Below are 13,771 nucleotides of genomic sequence, written 5' to 3' on the forward strand. Positions count from 1 at the left end.
GGTATTGATACATGTTTAATCAATTTCAATTTCATATATACAAGAGGTTACAGATCACTAAATGTAGTATCTAATATAGGCAAGAGGTTACAGATCACTAAATGTTTTATCTTAAGATAGGCAAGGTCAAAAACTTTCTGCAAATACTGGCAAATAAGGCAATAGGAACTCTGTGTCACAATTCAATAAATATTAAATGACCACTACAAGTGGCAAGAAATAGAAACTGACAGAAGGCACACAATCATACGATAACCTATAGTCTCATCACCTCAGTGCAGTAAAGGGTTACCTCCTATTAAATTCATATAAGGAGTTAACCCATTACTGCACCAATGTGATGATCTGTGATTTTGATGTTGAAGAAAGATTTTATGAATTCTTGCAGTAAACACAATAAATTTTGTCACAATAGAGCAGTAACGGGTTAAGTCCTTCTAAATTTTAAAGAAGTTAATCAGTTATTGCACTTAAGTGACACAAATCATGAACAATTTTTGACTCGGGGTAAACATGCTCACATTTCTAAATTTTGTGGTAAACATTTACAATGAACATTTGTGGTAAACATATATCATAATGTTTATTTATGGTAATCATGTACACATGTACAATGTTTTACTCAAGGGTAAACATAAACACCATTTAACCAAGAGTTAACATGTATTTCATTGTTTATTTGTGGTAAACATTTACAGTTTTAACTGAAGATCAACATGTAAAATAATCTTATGTGGTAAACAACTATCACTTAGGGTACACACAGCCACGTAGGTACTGGCGAAGATAGGCTATGCTCATTGGCTGTTTTGAGATGAGATCTTCATATGGAGACCGGTCAGCTCTCATTGGCATATCTCCAAAATCAATCTAGATAAAAAAGAGAAATAAAATATTATGATAATTTTGTTTGTTGTATCATGAATGTATAAACATATTTAGGGACTGAAGACCTGCTCTTTACGTCAGGCCAGATAATTGCTTCCTGGGTATCAAAACAAGTAATTGCATCAGTTGTAACAAGTAATTGCACCAGTTGTAACAAGTTGAAACAAGTAATTGCACCAGTTGTAACAAGTTGAAACAAGTAATTGCACCAGTTGTAACAAGTTGAAACAAGTAATTGCACCAGTTGTAACAAGTTGAAACAAGTAATTGCACCAGTTGTAACAAGTTGAAACAAGTAATTGCACCAGTTTGTAATTGCACCAGTTGAAACAAGTAATTGCACCAGTTGTAACAAGTTGAAACAAGTAATTGCACCAGTTGAAACAAGTAATTGCACCAGTTGAAACAATGTAATCACACCAGTTGAAACAAGTAATCACACCAGTTGAAACATGTAATCACACCAGTTGAAACATTTTATTGGACCAGTGTAAATTGTGGTTGTTAAATGGGAATCTGGCAACTGAGATTAATACAAACAGCTTCTGTATAAAGCATTCAATGCTCCTCCTATACACCAATCTACCTTCTAGTTTGTTTATTTATTTTGTTGGATTTTAAGTCACACCAACACTGTGAAGGTCATACCATCACCTTAGGGAATGGATTAACTCTGTCTAAATTTAGTAGTAGTAAGTTAACCTGTTACTGCATCAATGTGAAAATATGAACACTTTCAGGCTTTACCAGTGTGATCTGAGGTGCGACTTCATGCATTATTTCAAGCACAAGCTTGAATCTCAGTAGAACTACCAACCTTCTGTAAGCTAGCTGGATAGCTACCTCACATGAAAGAATAATAGAATCTATCATTGGGTTTGATAGAGGATAGAGAAATCCCAACCCGAGGGTGATCGGTTCCATCGGGAACGAGCCTTGGCGAGTTCCCGATGGAACCGATTGCCCGAGGGTTGGGATTTCCCTATCCTCTAGCTAACCCAATGGTTGATTATTTTTCTCACTCACCTGGACACACAAATATCAGTGAATCTACTTGCTACGCGTAGTTTTGAAAAGGGGGCGGGGCTTAGGATTAAAAAGCATTGTGTACGTCCGCAAAAAATTCTTCTGACCAAGTTTATGTGTTAAAAATTTAATGAGAATAAATTCATATAAGATCCCTCATCAAAAAGCAAGGTTATCATGATAAAACACATCGATATTAAAAACAGAAAGTGCCATAATAGTAGTGTTTATAAGGACTTCAGTCCATACTTCAATGGTTGACAAAAAAGCGTTTACCGTTTGCAAAGATTTTTCTACTTTTTCGGTTATTTTGGCCGAATATTCAATTAAAATATATCAAAATGAGATTCGTCATCAAGAAGCATCGTTATCATAACAAAAAACATGAATGTTTTTCAGGCAAAGTGTCATAATATCCGATTTTACGAAGAATGTTCCGATATTTTAAAGTGTGCTATTTTTAGTAACAGATCGTTATTGAAAAGGGCGGATCTAGGTTGAGTAGGACTCATTGCAGTGTGAAAGTTAATATCAATCTATTTTGATTCCGTAGACAATTTAATAGATTAGCACACAAATATTTAATACATTTTGACCTTCTGACGTTTCATTTTTATTAAAATAGGAGTGAATCGCGTATTATTTAGAAGTGCTGCACGTTGAGTGTGAGATAAGCCCATGTGAGATAAGATTTTCCAACACCGCTATTTTTAGTAACATTTAAGGATTTTTCTATCTGGTTAGTGAGAATCTAAAGTCCCTGTCGGGATTTAGAATTAATTCCCAGGCAAGAATAAATTGGATAAATAGTTGAATTCTTATCCTAACACTATTATAAATTAAATGTTTTTTAAGAAATCAGTCTGAGCGATATTTATCAGCTATTTAACACCGGATTTGTTGTTTTGATGTTAAAAAATTAATCACTCAGGCCAACGTCTTCGTTGTCAATTCCTCAACATCCATATTCCACATCAAAACTTCAAAAAGGTGTTAAATAGCCAATAAACACCCCTGAGACCAATATTTAATTTTTAAAGTATATTGATTTATAAAAGTTGTAATATAAATATATATATGCGTGCATGTATTGAAGAAGTTACACAATCAATGTCTGGTTAGTATAATCTTCTATAACTTGTTGATAAATTACTTGAATAAAAACAAACATTTCACTAATTGATTATTCTATCAGAATCAGTATACTATCTTTTTTGGAGATACAGTAAAAACCCGCTTTAAGACCACCCCGTTTTCGAGACCAACCCGCTAATACGAACGATTTTTCAAAGACCCGATTTTTTTATTCTTTATTTTAATGGTCGCTAACCCCGATTTTGAGACCACCCCGTTATTCCGTAATACGACCAGTAAATTAAGTCCCATTTCGTAAATTCTGTACATTTGGAAACCCATAAATACGACCGCGGACACTTTCTCACCTTGATATTGACATGCATGTATATTGCTGAAATCTTTCTGACACGTATTGTAAACAACAGATGTCCTAGTTTTACGACATTTTACGACATCCAATTTACGGCAAAGGTCAAGGTTTCTTGACAAGAAAAATTCTATAATGTTAAAAAGTAAAAGAAAATAAATGAAAATAAAAAAATAATAGTGTATGCTTAATATATTCTCATTTGAAATAGGTTAGCCCAGAATTAAACATGTGTACAGTACATGGTATCCCTTAATATATTGCCTGGTTTTCTGTTTGACCAAACTCATTAATGAGACCAACCCGCTATTAAGACCAGATTTGTAAAGTCCCTTCATTGGTCTCATTAGCGAGTTTTTACTGTACTTCATTTGATATTTTTTCAAGACAAAAATGGTTATCTTTAGAGAATAATTAAGCCCATAAGATTTTTCAGGTCTATAAGGAACAACTAGTTTTTCATTGTGAAGGGATAATCCACTATCTTAGTTTAACATTTTTCATCCTTAAAGCTTCATGCCTCCAATTTATTTAAAATATTCTGAGAAAATTAAACTTGAGAAAAATATAAAATTTAAGAAAAGTAAAATGATTTAAGAGCCAAGTAATAATTAACAAGTTATGTGTGTGATTAAGGACTGATTTTGCAGTATCTATTACCATATTTTTACTGTGTTAATAATGCAGTAAGGGCTATCTTTGCTTATTTTGACATCCTTTTAGGCAATTGACGTGGATTGCAAGTCTTGTTTGCAAAATGTAATTTATTTTCTTTGTTCACTTCACAGTATTTTACTTTTCAATATATTTTCATAATTTTCATGAAAATTAGCAGGAATCTGGAGGTGTGCTGCTTTAAAACTAAGAGCAATTATAAGTTCAAGTACTGGGGGGATCGAGCTTGCAACCCCCCCTGGATGTGTTGTATGACAATGTGACTACTGGACTGCCGGAATATTTCAGCTAACATACCTGCATTATGTAGGTAACCATGGTGAATATCTTCTTGTCTTTACTGACGGGCTCTAAAATCCATCCACTTGGTAATACCTGTAAATATATAAGTAAATATATCAGATAAGAAAAAAAGATGAATAATTACTAACTAATATCATTTATTTTATTACATGTATTAAAATTATGAAATTGTTACATAAAATTATCCTTTTAACAAAGCATATAAATATGGTGATGAAACATCTTCACCACTGACCTGCTGGTATTGAAAGTAATAAGCATTTGCCATCAGTATTGAGTCAGGCCAGCCTACACATCTGTACAGTGTTACCAGGCTCTATACTGTTGCTAGCTCAATTTTTTGGGTGTTTTGTTATTGAAATCCCTTGATTTTCAAATGAACTGTTCAGAAAGGGCAAATGTATTACAATAATTAACAAGAATTTGTAACAGAGTTTTATATAAGGCATAAAATTGTGCTATTTCAAAAAATTGAGATATGGATCTCAGGGCTTTCAGTCCAAGATTATGATCAATACTATATCTGCAAATGCAACAATAAATTTATCAAAGAAATAAAATGAAACAAGGAATTTAAAAATCTATCATGTTAAGCTTTGACCTCTAAGTGTGACCTTGACCTTGGAGGTAGGGGTGCAGGTGTTGTGCATGACATATCGTCTTATTATTGTTACTTTTTGTGCCAAGTATTTTCAAAATCCCTTGAACTATGAAGAAGTTAAATTTCGGACATAAACTATACCCTATAAAAGTCTATGTTAATCTTTGACCTCTAAGTGTGACCTTGGAGGTAGGGACCCATGTTTTGCGCCTGACATTATTATCTTATCATTTTAACTATAAGTGCCAGGTATTTTCAAAATCCTTTGATCTATGAAGAAGTTATGGACGGACACAAAAACACCATATAACAGACTCTGTTAACCTTTGACCTCTAAGTGTGACCTTGACCTTGGAGGAATGGATGCAGGTGTTGTACTTGACATATCATCTTATTTTTGTGACTATTTGTGGCAAGTATTTACAAATTCCTTTGATAAATGACAAAGTTATGGACCGGACACAAAATATACCCTGTAACAGACTATGTTAATCTTTGACCTCCAAGTGTGACCTTGACCTTGGAGGTAGGTGACCGGTTGTTGCGCATGACACATGGTCTCATTACTATGAACAATTGTGGCAAATATTTACAAAATCCCTTCAATGATAAGGAAGTTATGGACCGGACACAATATATACCCTCAAATAGACAATGTTGACTTTGAATGAGCAAGTGCGACCTTGACCCTGAAGGTAAGGGTCTGGTTGTTGAGCATGACACATCGTCTTATTATAACAAAGATTTGTGCCAAGTTATTTCAGATTCCTTTGATAAATGACAAAGTTAAGGACCGGACACGAAAGTGTGACGGACGGACGTACTCACAAAGTACTTATGTGACTTTTCCTTTGATCTTTTTGGCCATTTTTAGTCACACAAGGCTTAAAAAAAGACACAAAAGTAAAAACGGAATGAATAGGATCAAAGAGAATATACTGTTACCCATTGTTCTCCAAGTCACACAAGTACCTCTGGGTTCGTACGGACAGACGGACGGACAGAGGATCAAAGAGAATATACTGTTACCCATTGTTCTCCAAGTCACACAAGAACCTCTGGGTTCGTACGGACAGACGGACGGACAGAGCCTATTTCTATATCCCCTTTTTTCTTCGAAAAGGCGGGGGACAATAAGTAATTAATAAAGTTCAGGGATAAAATATTAAAATAAATGCCTTGTTTCTTAACAGGTTATAAACAGTTGACTACTTATTTCGAATTATCAACTAGAAAAATTCAAAAAGTTGAAGCTGGGCAAAAACCAGGAAAACTTCATCGGGGTAAATGTTAGAAATCATGTATACTAAACATCTTAACAGAAAAGTAGAAAAAAGCATCAAGAAACTTTCAGCATAATATATAACACTGTTTAATATTTTCATCATTCTATAGTATAATGAATAAATACCTTTACTCTGGTTGTATTTTCTGGAAGACTAACACCGGACTTCTCGGTAGACTGAAATGAAAGGATATATTTCTCCCCGCTGTCTACTTTCTCACTTTGCATGACAATCATATCACAGCACTCTGTCTTGAACAATTGTAGAACCTCGTGGTAATAATATACTGAAACCATACATACAAATATATTGTGTAAAATATTCCTTCTTAACTATTAAGGCATTATTTTTTTCAGTTTTTTTTTAAAAATACATTTACTGTTTCAGTCATTAACAATGATGGAAGACTTCAGGTGCACTTCTGTGTATTTCTAGCAGAAGTTACATAGGTAGGAACACTTATGACACATCATTAGCCAGCTGGTTTGTAGGCAGAACCACTGATCCTTTGTAAGTCAAAGGGTACGTTGGTAGAACCACTGTCCCTTTGTTGGTCATCTGGTTTGACGGTAGAACAACTGTCCCTTTGTTAGTCAACATGTCCGTAGGTAGAACCACTGACCCTTTGTTAGTCAACATGTCCGTAGGTAGAACCACTGTCCCTTTGTTAGTCAACATGTCCGTAGGTAGAACCACTGACCCTTTGTTAGTCAACATGTCCGTAGGTAGAACCACTGTCCCTTTGTTGGTCATCATGTCCGTAGGTAGAACCACTGACCCTTTGTTAGTCATCTGATTGACGTAGAACCACTGTCTCTTTGGTTAGTCAACATGTCCGTAGGTAGAACCACTGACCCTTTGTTGGTCATCTGGTTTGACGGTAGAACCACTGTCCCTTTGTTAGTCAACATGTCCGTAGTAGAACCACTGTCCCTTGTTGGTCATCTGGTTTGACGGTAGAACAACTGTCCCTTTGTTAGTCAACATGCCCGTAGGTAGAACCACTGTCCCTTTGTTGGTCATCATGTCCGTAGGTAGAACCACTGTCCCTTTGTTAGTCAACATGTCCGTAGGTAGAACCACTGACCCTTTGTTAGTCAACATGTCCGTAGGTAGAACCACTGTCCCTTGTTGGTCATCATGTCCGTAGGTAGAACCACTGTCCCTTTGTTAGTCATCTGGTTTGACGGTATAGAACAACTGTCCCTTTGTTAGTCAACATGTCCGTAGGGTAGAACCACTGTCCCTTTGTTGGTCAACATGTCCGTAGGTAGAACCACTGACCCTTTGTTAGTCAACATGTCCGTAGGTAGAACCACTGTCCCTTTGTTGGTCATCATGTCCGTAGGTAGAACCACTGACCCTTTGTTAGTCATCTGGTTTGACGGTAGAACCACTGTCTCTTTGTTAGTCAACATGTCCATAGGTAGAACCACTGACCCTTTGTTAGTCATCTGGTTTGACGGTAGAACCACTGTCTCTTTGTTAGTCAACATGTCCGTAGGTAGAACCACTGTCCCTTTGTTAGTCAACATGTCCATAGGTAGAACCACTGACCCTTTGTTAGTCATCTGGTTTGACGGTAGAACCACTGTCTCTTTGTTAGTCAACATGTCCATAGGTAGAACCACTGACCCTTTGTTAGTCATCTGGTTTGACGGTAGAACCACTGTCTCTTTGTTAGTCAACATGTCCATAGGTAGAACCACTGACCCTTTGTTAGTCATCTGGTTTGACGGTAGAACCACTGTCTCTTTGTTAGTCAACAATGTCCATAGGTAGAACCACTGTCCCTTTGTTAGTCAACATGTCCATAGGTAGAACCACTGACCCTTTGTTAGTCATCTGGTTTGACGGTAGAACCACTGTCTCTTTGTTAGTCAACATGTCCATAGGTAGAACCACTGACCCTTTGTTAGTCATTCTGGTTTGACGGTAGAACCACTGTCTCTTTGTTAGTCAACATGTCCATAGGTAGAACCACTGACCCTTTGTTAGTCATCTGGTTTGACGGTAGAACCACTGTCTCTTTGTTAGTCAACATGTCCATAGGTAGAACCACTGACCCTTTGTTAGTCATCTGGTTTGACGGTAGAACCACTGTCCCTTTGTTAGTCAACATGTCCATAGGTAGAACCACTAACCCTTTGTTGGTCAGCTGGTTTGCAGGTAAAACCACTGTCAAATTTTGACCAAGCAGGTTTGCAGGTAAAACCACTGACCCATCGTGAGGCACCTAGAAAGCTTTCCTAACAAGAAAAAAAAATCCCTGGTAGGATTCAAAGATTCAGACATGAATGGCAAGTGGTTCTAAGTCAGAAACCCAATCCACAAAAGCCTCTTCAACAGAAACATTTTTCTTGCATTTAAGACTGGATTATCTATTTACTGATGCTGAATAATATAATAGCATGCCTCAAATCATGCTAATTTTCCAACTTTATAGGATGACATTATTACATTAAGAATGAAGTTGTAAATTCATAAGCTTTAATTAAAAATCAATGCTAAATAATAACAAGAGCTGTCGGAAGGACAGCACGCTCGACTATTCTAAGTGCTTGATAGTAAAAGAGCTTTGATAATGTTAAATTTTTTAAGTTCACAAAAGGGCTAATTTTTTTTTATAAATTCAAGTTATAGGCCTTGGAGAGAGTCTAATTATACAGTATTGGCTTGACTATTCGGAAGGTAATGTCACAAGGGTGTTTTATTGAGTATAATAATACTAATTACCTATGAATACATAAATTTGACAGAAAAGGTACAAAGGCTTGTTATTAAGATGTTTTATCAAGTAAATCACAGCTTTATTATTATTAATGCTTAAATTGTCCCAAAAAAGGCACAAACCCTTCAGTAGTTATTGAGATAACAGCTTACAAGCAAAACTTTACCATGAATTTCTAAGTTGAAAAAGGGGAGAAAAATCAGCCTAAATGCAAGATAGAATTATGGATCTTTGTCAGTGACCTACAATTATGACTCTAAATGCATACGTGAAGTTTTAAATAAATATCTTTAATAGTTATTGAGATATGTAAAACTTGCATGTAAACATTAACCAAGAGACTAAGTAGAAAAGGGGATATGAATCAGCCTTAATGCAAGATAGAGTTATGGAACTTGGTCAGTGACATACAATTATGACCCTCCAATTATGACCCTACGTGCATGTGTAAAATTTCAAGTAAATATCTTTGAAGACCTTTAACCTTTAACCAAAATTTCTAAGTTTCAAAGGGGAAAATAATTCTGCAAATATTGCAGGCAGAGTTATCCAACTTGTCAATCTGATGTACCTTGTTACTATAAATAAGTATTGTAAGTTTCAATTGAATATCTCAAGCAATAATTGAGATATTTGACTTTACAAAAAAACTTTAACCAAAATTTCTAAGTTCCAAAGGGGCATAATTCTGTCAATATTGTAGGCAGAGTTATCCAACTTGTCAATCTGATGTACCTTGTTACTATAAATAAGTATTGTAAGTTTCAATTGAATATCTCAAGCAATAATTGAGATATTTGACTTTAAAAAAAACTTTAACCAAAATTTCTAAGTTAAAAAGGGGCATAATTCTGTCAATATTGTAGGCAGAGTTATCCAACTTGTCAATCTGATGTACCTTGTTACTATAAATAAGTATTGTAAGTTTCAGTTGAATATCTCAAGCAATAATTGAGATATTTGACTTTACAAAAAACTTTAACCAAAATTTCTAAGTTAAAAAGGGGCATAATTCTGTCAATATTGTAGGCAGAGTTATCCAACTTGTCAATCTGATGTACCTTGTTACTATAAATAACTATTGTAAGTTTCAATTGAATATCACAAGTAATAATTGAGATATTTGACTTTACAAAAAACTTTAACCAACGCAGACGCCGACGCGGACGCTGACGCCGACGCCGGGGCGACTACAATAGCTCTCATATTCTTCGAATAGTCGAGCTAAAAAATATTAGTTTTCATTATTTCTTCCCAAAATATCATTAAAATGTTAAATGCAAGAAAAAGAATCCTGAAGAATATTTTATTAGTTTTTACTATTAAATTTTCTTTCCGAACTATAATTTAAATGTAATATGCATAACAAAAATCCATGAAAAAAATCCGGAGTATGATGTTATAGTAATTCAAACTATATATATAATAATACAATGGTTTTAAACAATGACTATTTCTTTTAAATGATTAGCTTAAATAAAATAAAATTTCAAAAATATCAATTTTTCAATAAAAAAATCAAAAATTTACGCCCTAAAATCAACTAAAAAGTTGGTTTTAAAGAAAAACCCTTGTTAGTCTCTAATTGAAAAAACCCCCCGGGGTTAATGATAATACCCTGGTTAAAAGTCAAAAAAGCAGGTTTTTGGGGGTTTGTAATTACCCCCCAAAAAGTTCCCACCTTTTTAAACCAAAATTTAAACAAAAAAAATTTCCCAATTTTTAATTGAGTCAGATACCTTCTCCAGGACGTCTACTTTCTGTAACATAAATAATAATTATCTTGAAAATAATGAGACTTTGAAAGTTTACTGTAACAAAATTTCGTATTTTATATCATAAATCTCTTTTCCTATATTTAAAATAAATGCTCAAGAAATTGATTTTAGCCATTTTGAGAATATTATAAGCTATTAAAATGTAAGCCTTACAGACTTTAAGTCTCTGCAGAGAGTTTCTAGAAACCATGTGGGTATAGAGCAATATCTAGAAGAACAGCTGTGTGCAGATATATGACTAGATCTTGGTAATTTTACGATGAAATGAATGAGAATTAAACCTTCATTTTGTCAATCGTGAAATTTTGATTTATAAATAAATTTCATTGTAAACATATATAGCCAAGGGATTGGGAGAAAAATATGTATCTAACAAGAGCTGCCAGTAGAACAGAGTGCTCTGATATTCACAGTAAAACAAGAGCCTGGATAATGTAGGAATTCACAATGGGTATCATGTCATTAAAAACCCATGATAAAGTAATAACTTTAAGTTTTAAGTTTTTTTCCAAGTGCTATAATTGTGTCCAAATTGATCCGACTAGAGTAATGAGTCTTTTTCATAACAATCTTGGGAAATGTGCAAAGCAATATGGATATATTCAGTAGAAAGAGGGGCTGATCTTTTTTACAAAATATTAACCAGGAATTTTGAAGTTTTATAATAAAAACAAAAACCCTTTTAATTTTTGAAGGCTAAAAATTAAAGCAAAATTATGCTAGATTAGGGGGTTTTGGGTAATGTCTTATAAGTTCAAAAAGGGATTTAAGGTAAAATTTCTAGGTTTTTGGGCATTAGACATTCCTATCATTTTAAACTTTTGTGAAGATGTTTTTACCCTCTGGAATTTTACCAATAAAAAATCCAAAATAAAGTTAGGGACCATGAAATGATTTCAATAAAATCTCTAAGAATTGTTAAAATCTGTAAAGCAAATCCCTCGTATTGTTGAGATAAAATTTAAATGAAAAAAAGCACTAGCCTATTTTTAGACTAAAAAAAATTTGATTTGAGGGGCTATAAATGACCCAACGGAAAAGCATTTGACTCTATCTCTATCCATTGAGCAGCTTTTTGAAATCAATTTTGATGGAAAAAATCAACGCAAAATAGTGATTTTTGGCAATTTTGAGATGTCCCCTCATTGCCATGGTAACAGAAAATTTAAGCCTGAGCATGTTGTTTCAAGGGCAATGGTCCAGTCAACATTTGTGCCAAGTTTGTTTAGTGTTGAAGCAGTTTTTATAGTATTATAGCAATTTGAACTTGTAACGGGAGACTTTTCAATGAAAACAGCCATTTTTCACAAAATGCTCATGAAGTAATGGTTTAAACACGTTTGGTTTTCAGAAAATTGTCATGGCAAAACAGTTCAAAGTATTCATTCAAAACTGATGATGATCTTTTTTCCTGAATCGATAAATAGCATTCTTGTGGTTCTTGGATATGACTGTAAAAACTTGCAAGCACACTGACAAAATAGCCCCACTATTTTTCTAAATGTCAAGCAACTTGTTTTTGTTGTTGGTTAAGTTGTGTAAGACATTGACTTTAGAGAAGCTTATACTACCGGATATTGTGACACCCACATAGATCAATGTACCTTTAATATTCCCATAAACAATCCCTGATATCATGCACAGGAAATTTGATTTCCTTGGTTGAAAATAACAAAAATAATGTTACAATAATATTATTCTACCAATATACATTACAGGTATTTGACAAGAAAAAATTTACCAACGTAAAACATGTATAATCACCTTGTAAACAACAAGGTATTTATTCATCATACTAATAGACAAATGAACATTTTTAAAAATAGTCAGGAAATATTGTCCAATTTATGAATAGTCAGGAAATATTGTCCAATTTATGAAAAACTTAAGTACATGTGAATATTATTGAATTAGTTAGAAGAATGTAAGATTTCCTATGAAAATATTGCTCACATATGTTTAAATGGGGTGTACCTAACTTGGCTTAAAAGAATTATACTGAAAATTTGCATCACCATATAATAAACAGTGTTAAAGGTGTAAGAACTAACCACTGAGGTATCATTAAAACTACTGTATCATTATTATATATATCAAAGTTCATAGCTTACCTTAAGGCTGTCATCATATGTAAACTTGGTTCGTGGATTTTTTATTGCATTCCAAACTGCACGTGGATCAGCTTGAATAATGCCTTTTCCAAGGTAACTGGTAAATAAAAACCATTTCATAACAAATGAAATGAAAAACATGAATATAAATCATGACTACCAGTTTTGTTATGTGATGGAAAAAAATAATAATCTAAAAGGTAACAAAGGGCATACATGTGATGCAAAATTCTAAAACAATTTCCTGTGCTTCAAACTTTCATTTCTTATTAAAAAAATATTTTGTTTGGGTTTTAAGTCTCCTTGATGGTGTAATTGTCATAAGCCAATATCAAAAGGTAGAGGAAGACCTCAGGTACCCTATCATTTGATTTTAAAGCATGAGAGAGCACTAAGTACAACCACCAACTTCATGCAAGCTAGCTGGATATCTACCCCACATGTCTAGATACAAAATACTTGGCAGAATTCAACAAATAGTTCTAATTAAACGTCAGCAAATTTAACTTCTTAATCTTAACCACTTGAACCCCCTCCACGTTATATACTGTATTATGACCCAGTTATAACTCCTGGAATAAATAATCTGTGTATTATGCACTAGCGTCAAAACACATACATGACAAACATTTCTCGAGAGTCAGGAGAGGGGGCATAGAGAGGACCACTCAATCTCATCACTATGTCAGCTTATTATAAAAAACATAAGTGAAATCTGTTACACAAAGACATATGAGGGTTTATTCAGAAGAAATGCCACTGTGACTGATGTGCATTTAGTTTACACTGAATTGTAGTAAAAAGTAATATTAAAATGTTGACTCATTCAACACTGATGAAACTGACAAATATTTTCTATCCTATAACACTTCTATTTGAGATTGAAAAGATTTCTATTAACACCATCCTTCTCTGTTTTAAAGGCAAT

At 34.0% G+C, this 13,771-nt stretch overlaps 1 protein-coding gene across 1 annotated transcript in view; it reads right to left on the bottom strand.

The window, feature by feature from the left end:
* Window positions 1-13,771, bottom strand: part of LOC132746518 (uncharacterized) — a 28,102-nt gene continuing 14,331 nt past the window's right edge. The window contains exons 10-14 of the mRNA XM_060735701.1: window positions 12,844-12,940; window positions 10,675-10,714; window positions 6,349-6,512; window positions 4,331-4,408; window positions 1-870 (exon numbers count right to left, since the gene is read on the bottom strand). Of these exons, the coding sequence (XP_060591684.1) occupies window positions 748-870; window positions 4,331-4,408; window positions 6,349-6,512; window positions 10,675-10,714; window positions 12,844-12,940 (502 nt within the window). The 3' untranslated portion in view covers window positions 1-747. The remainder of the gene's footprint in view (window positions 871-4,330; window positions 4,409-6,348; window positions 6,513-10,674; window positions 10,715-12,843; window positions 12,941-13,771) is intronic.

This window comes from Ruditapes philippinarum, unplaced genomic scaffold, assembly GCF_026571515.1.
Source record: "Ruditapes philippinarum isolate M1 unplaced genomic scaffold, ASM2657151v2 ctg733_1_1_1_1, whole genome shotgun sequence".
In the NCBI taxonomy this organism is placed as follows: Eukaryota; Metazoa; Mollusca; class Bivalvia; order Venerida; family Veneridae; genus Ruditapes; species Ruditapes philippinarum.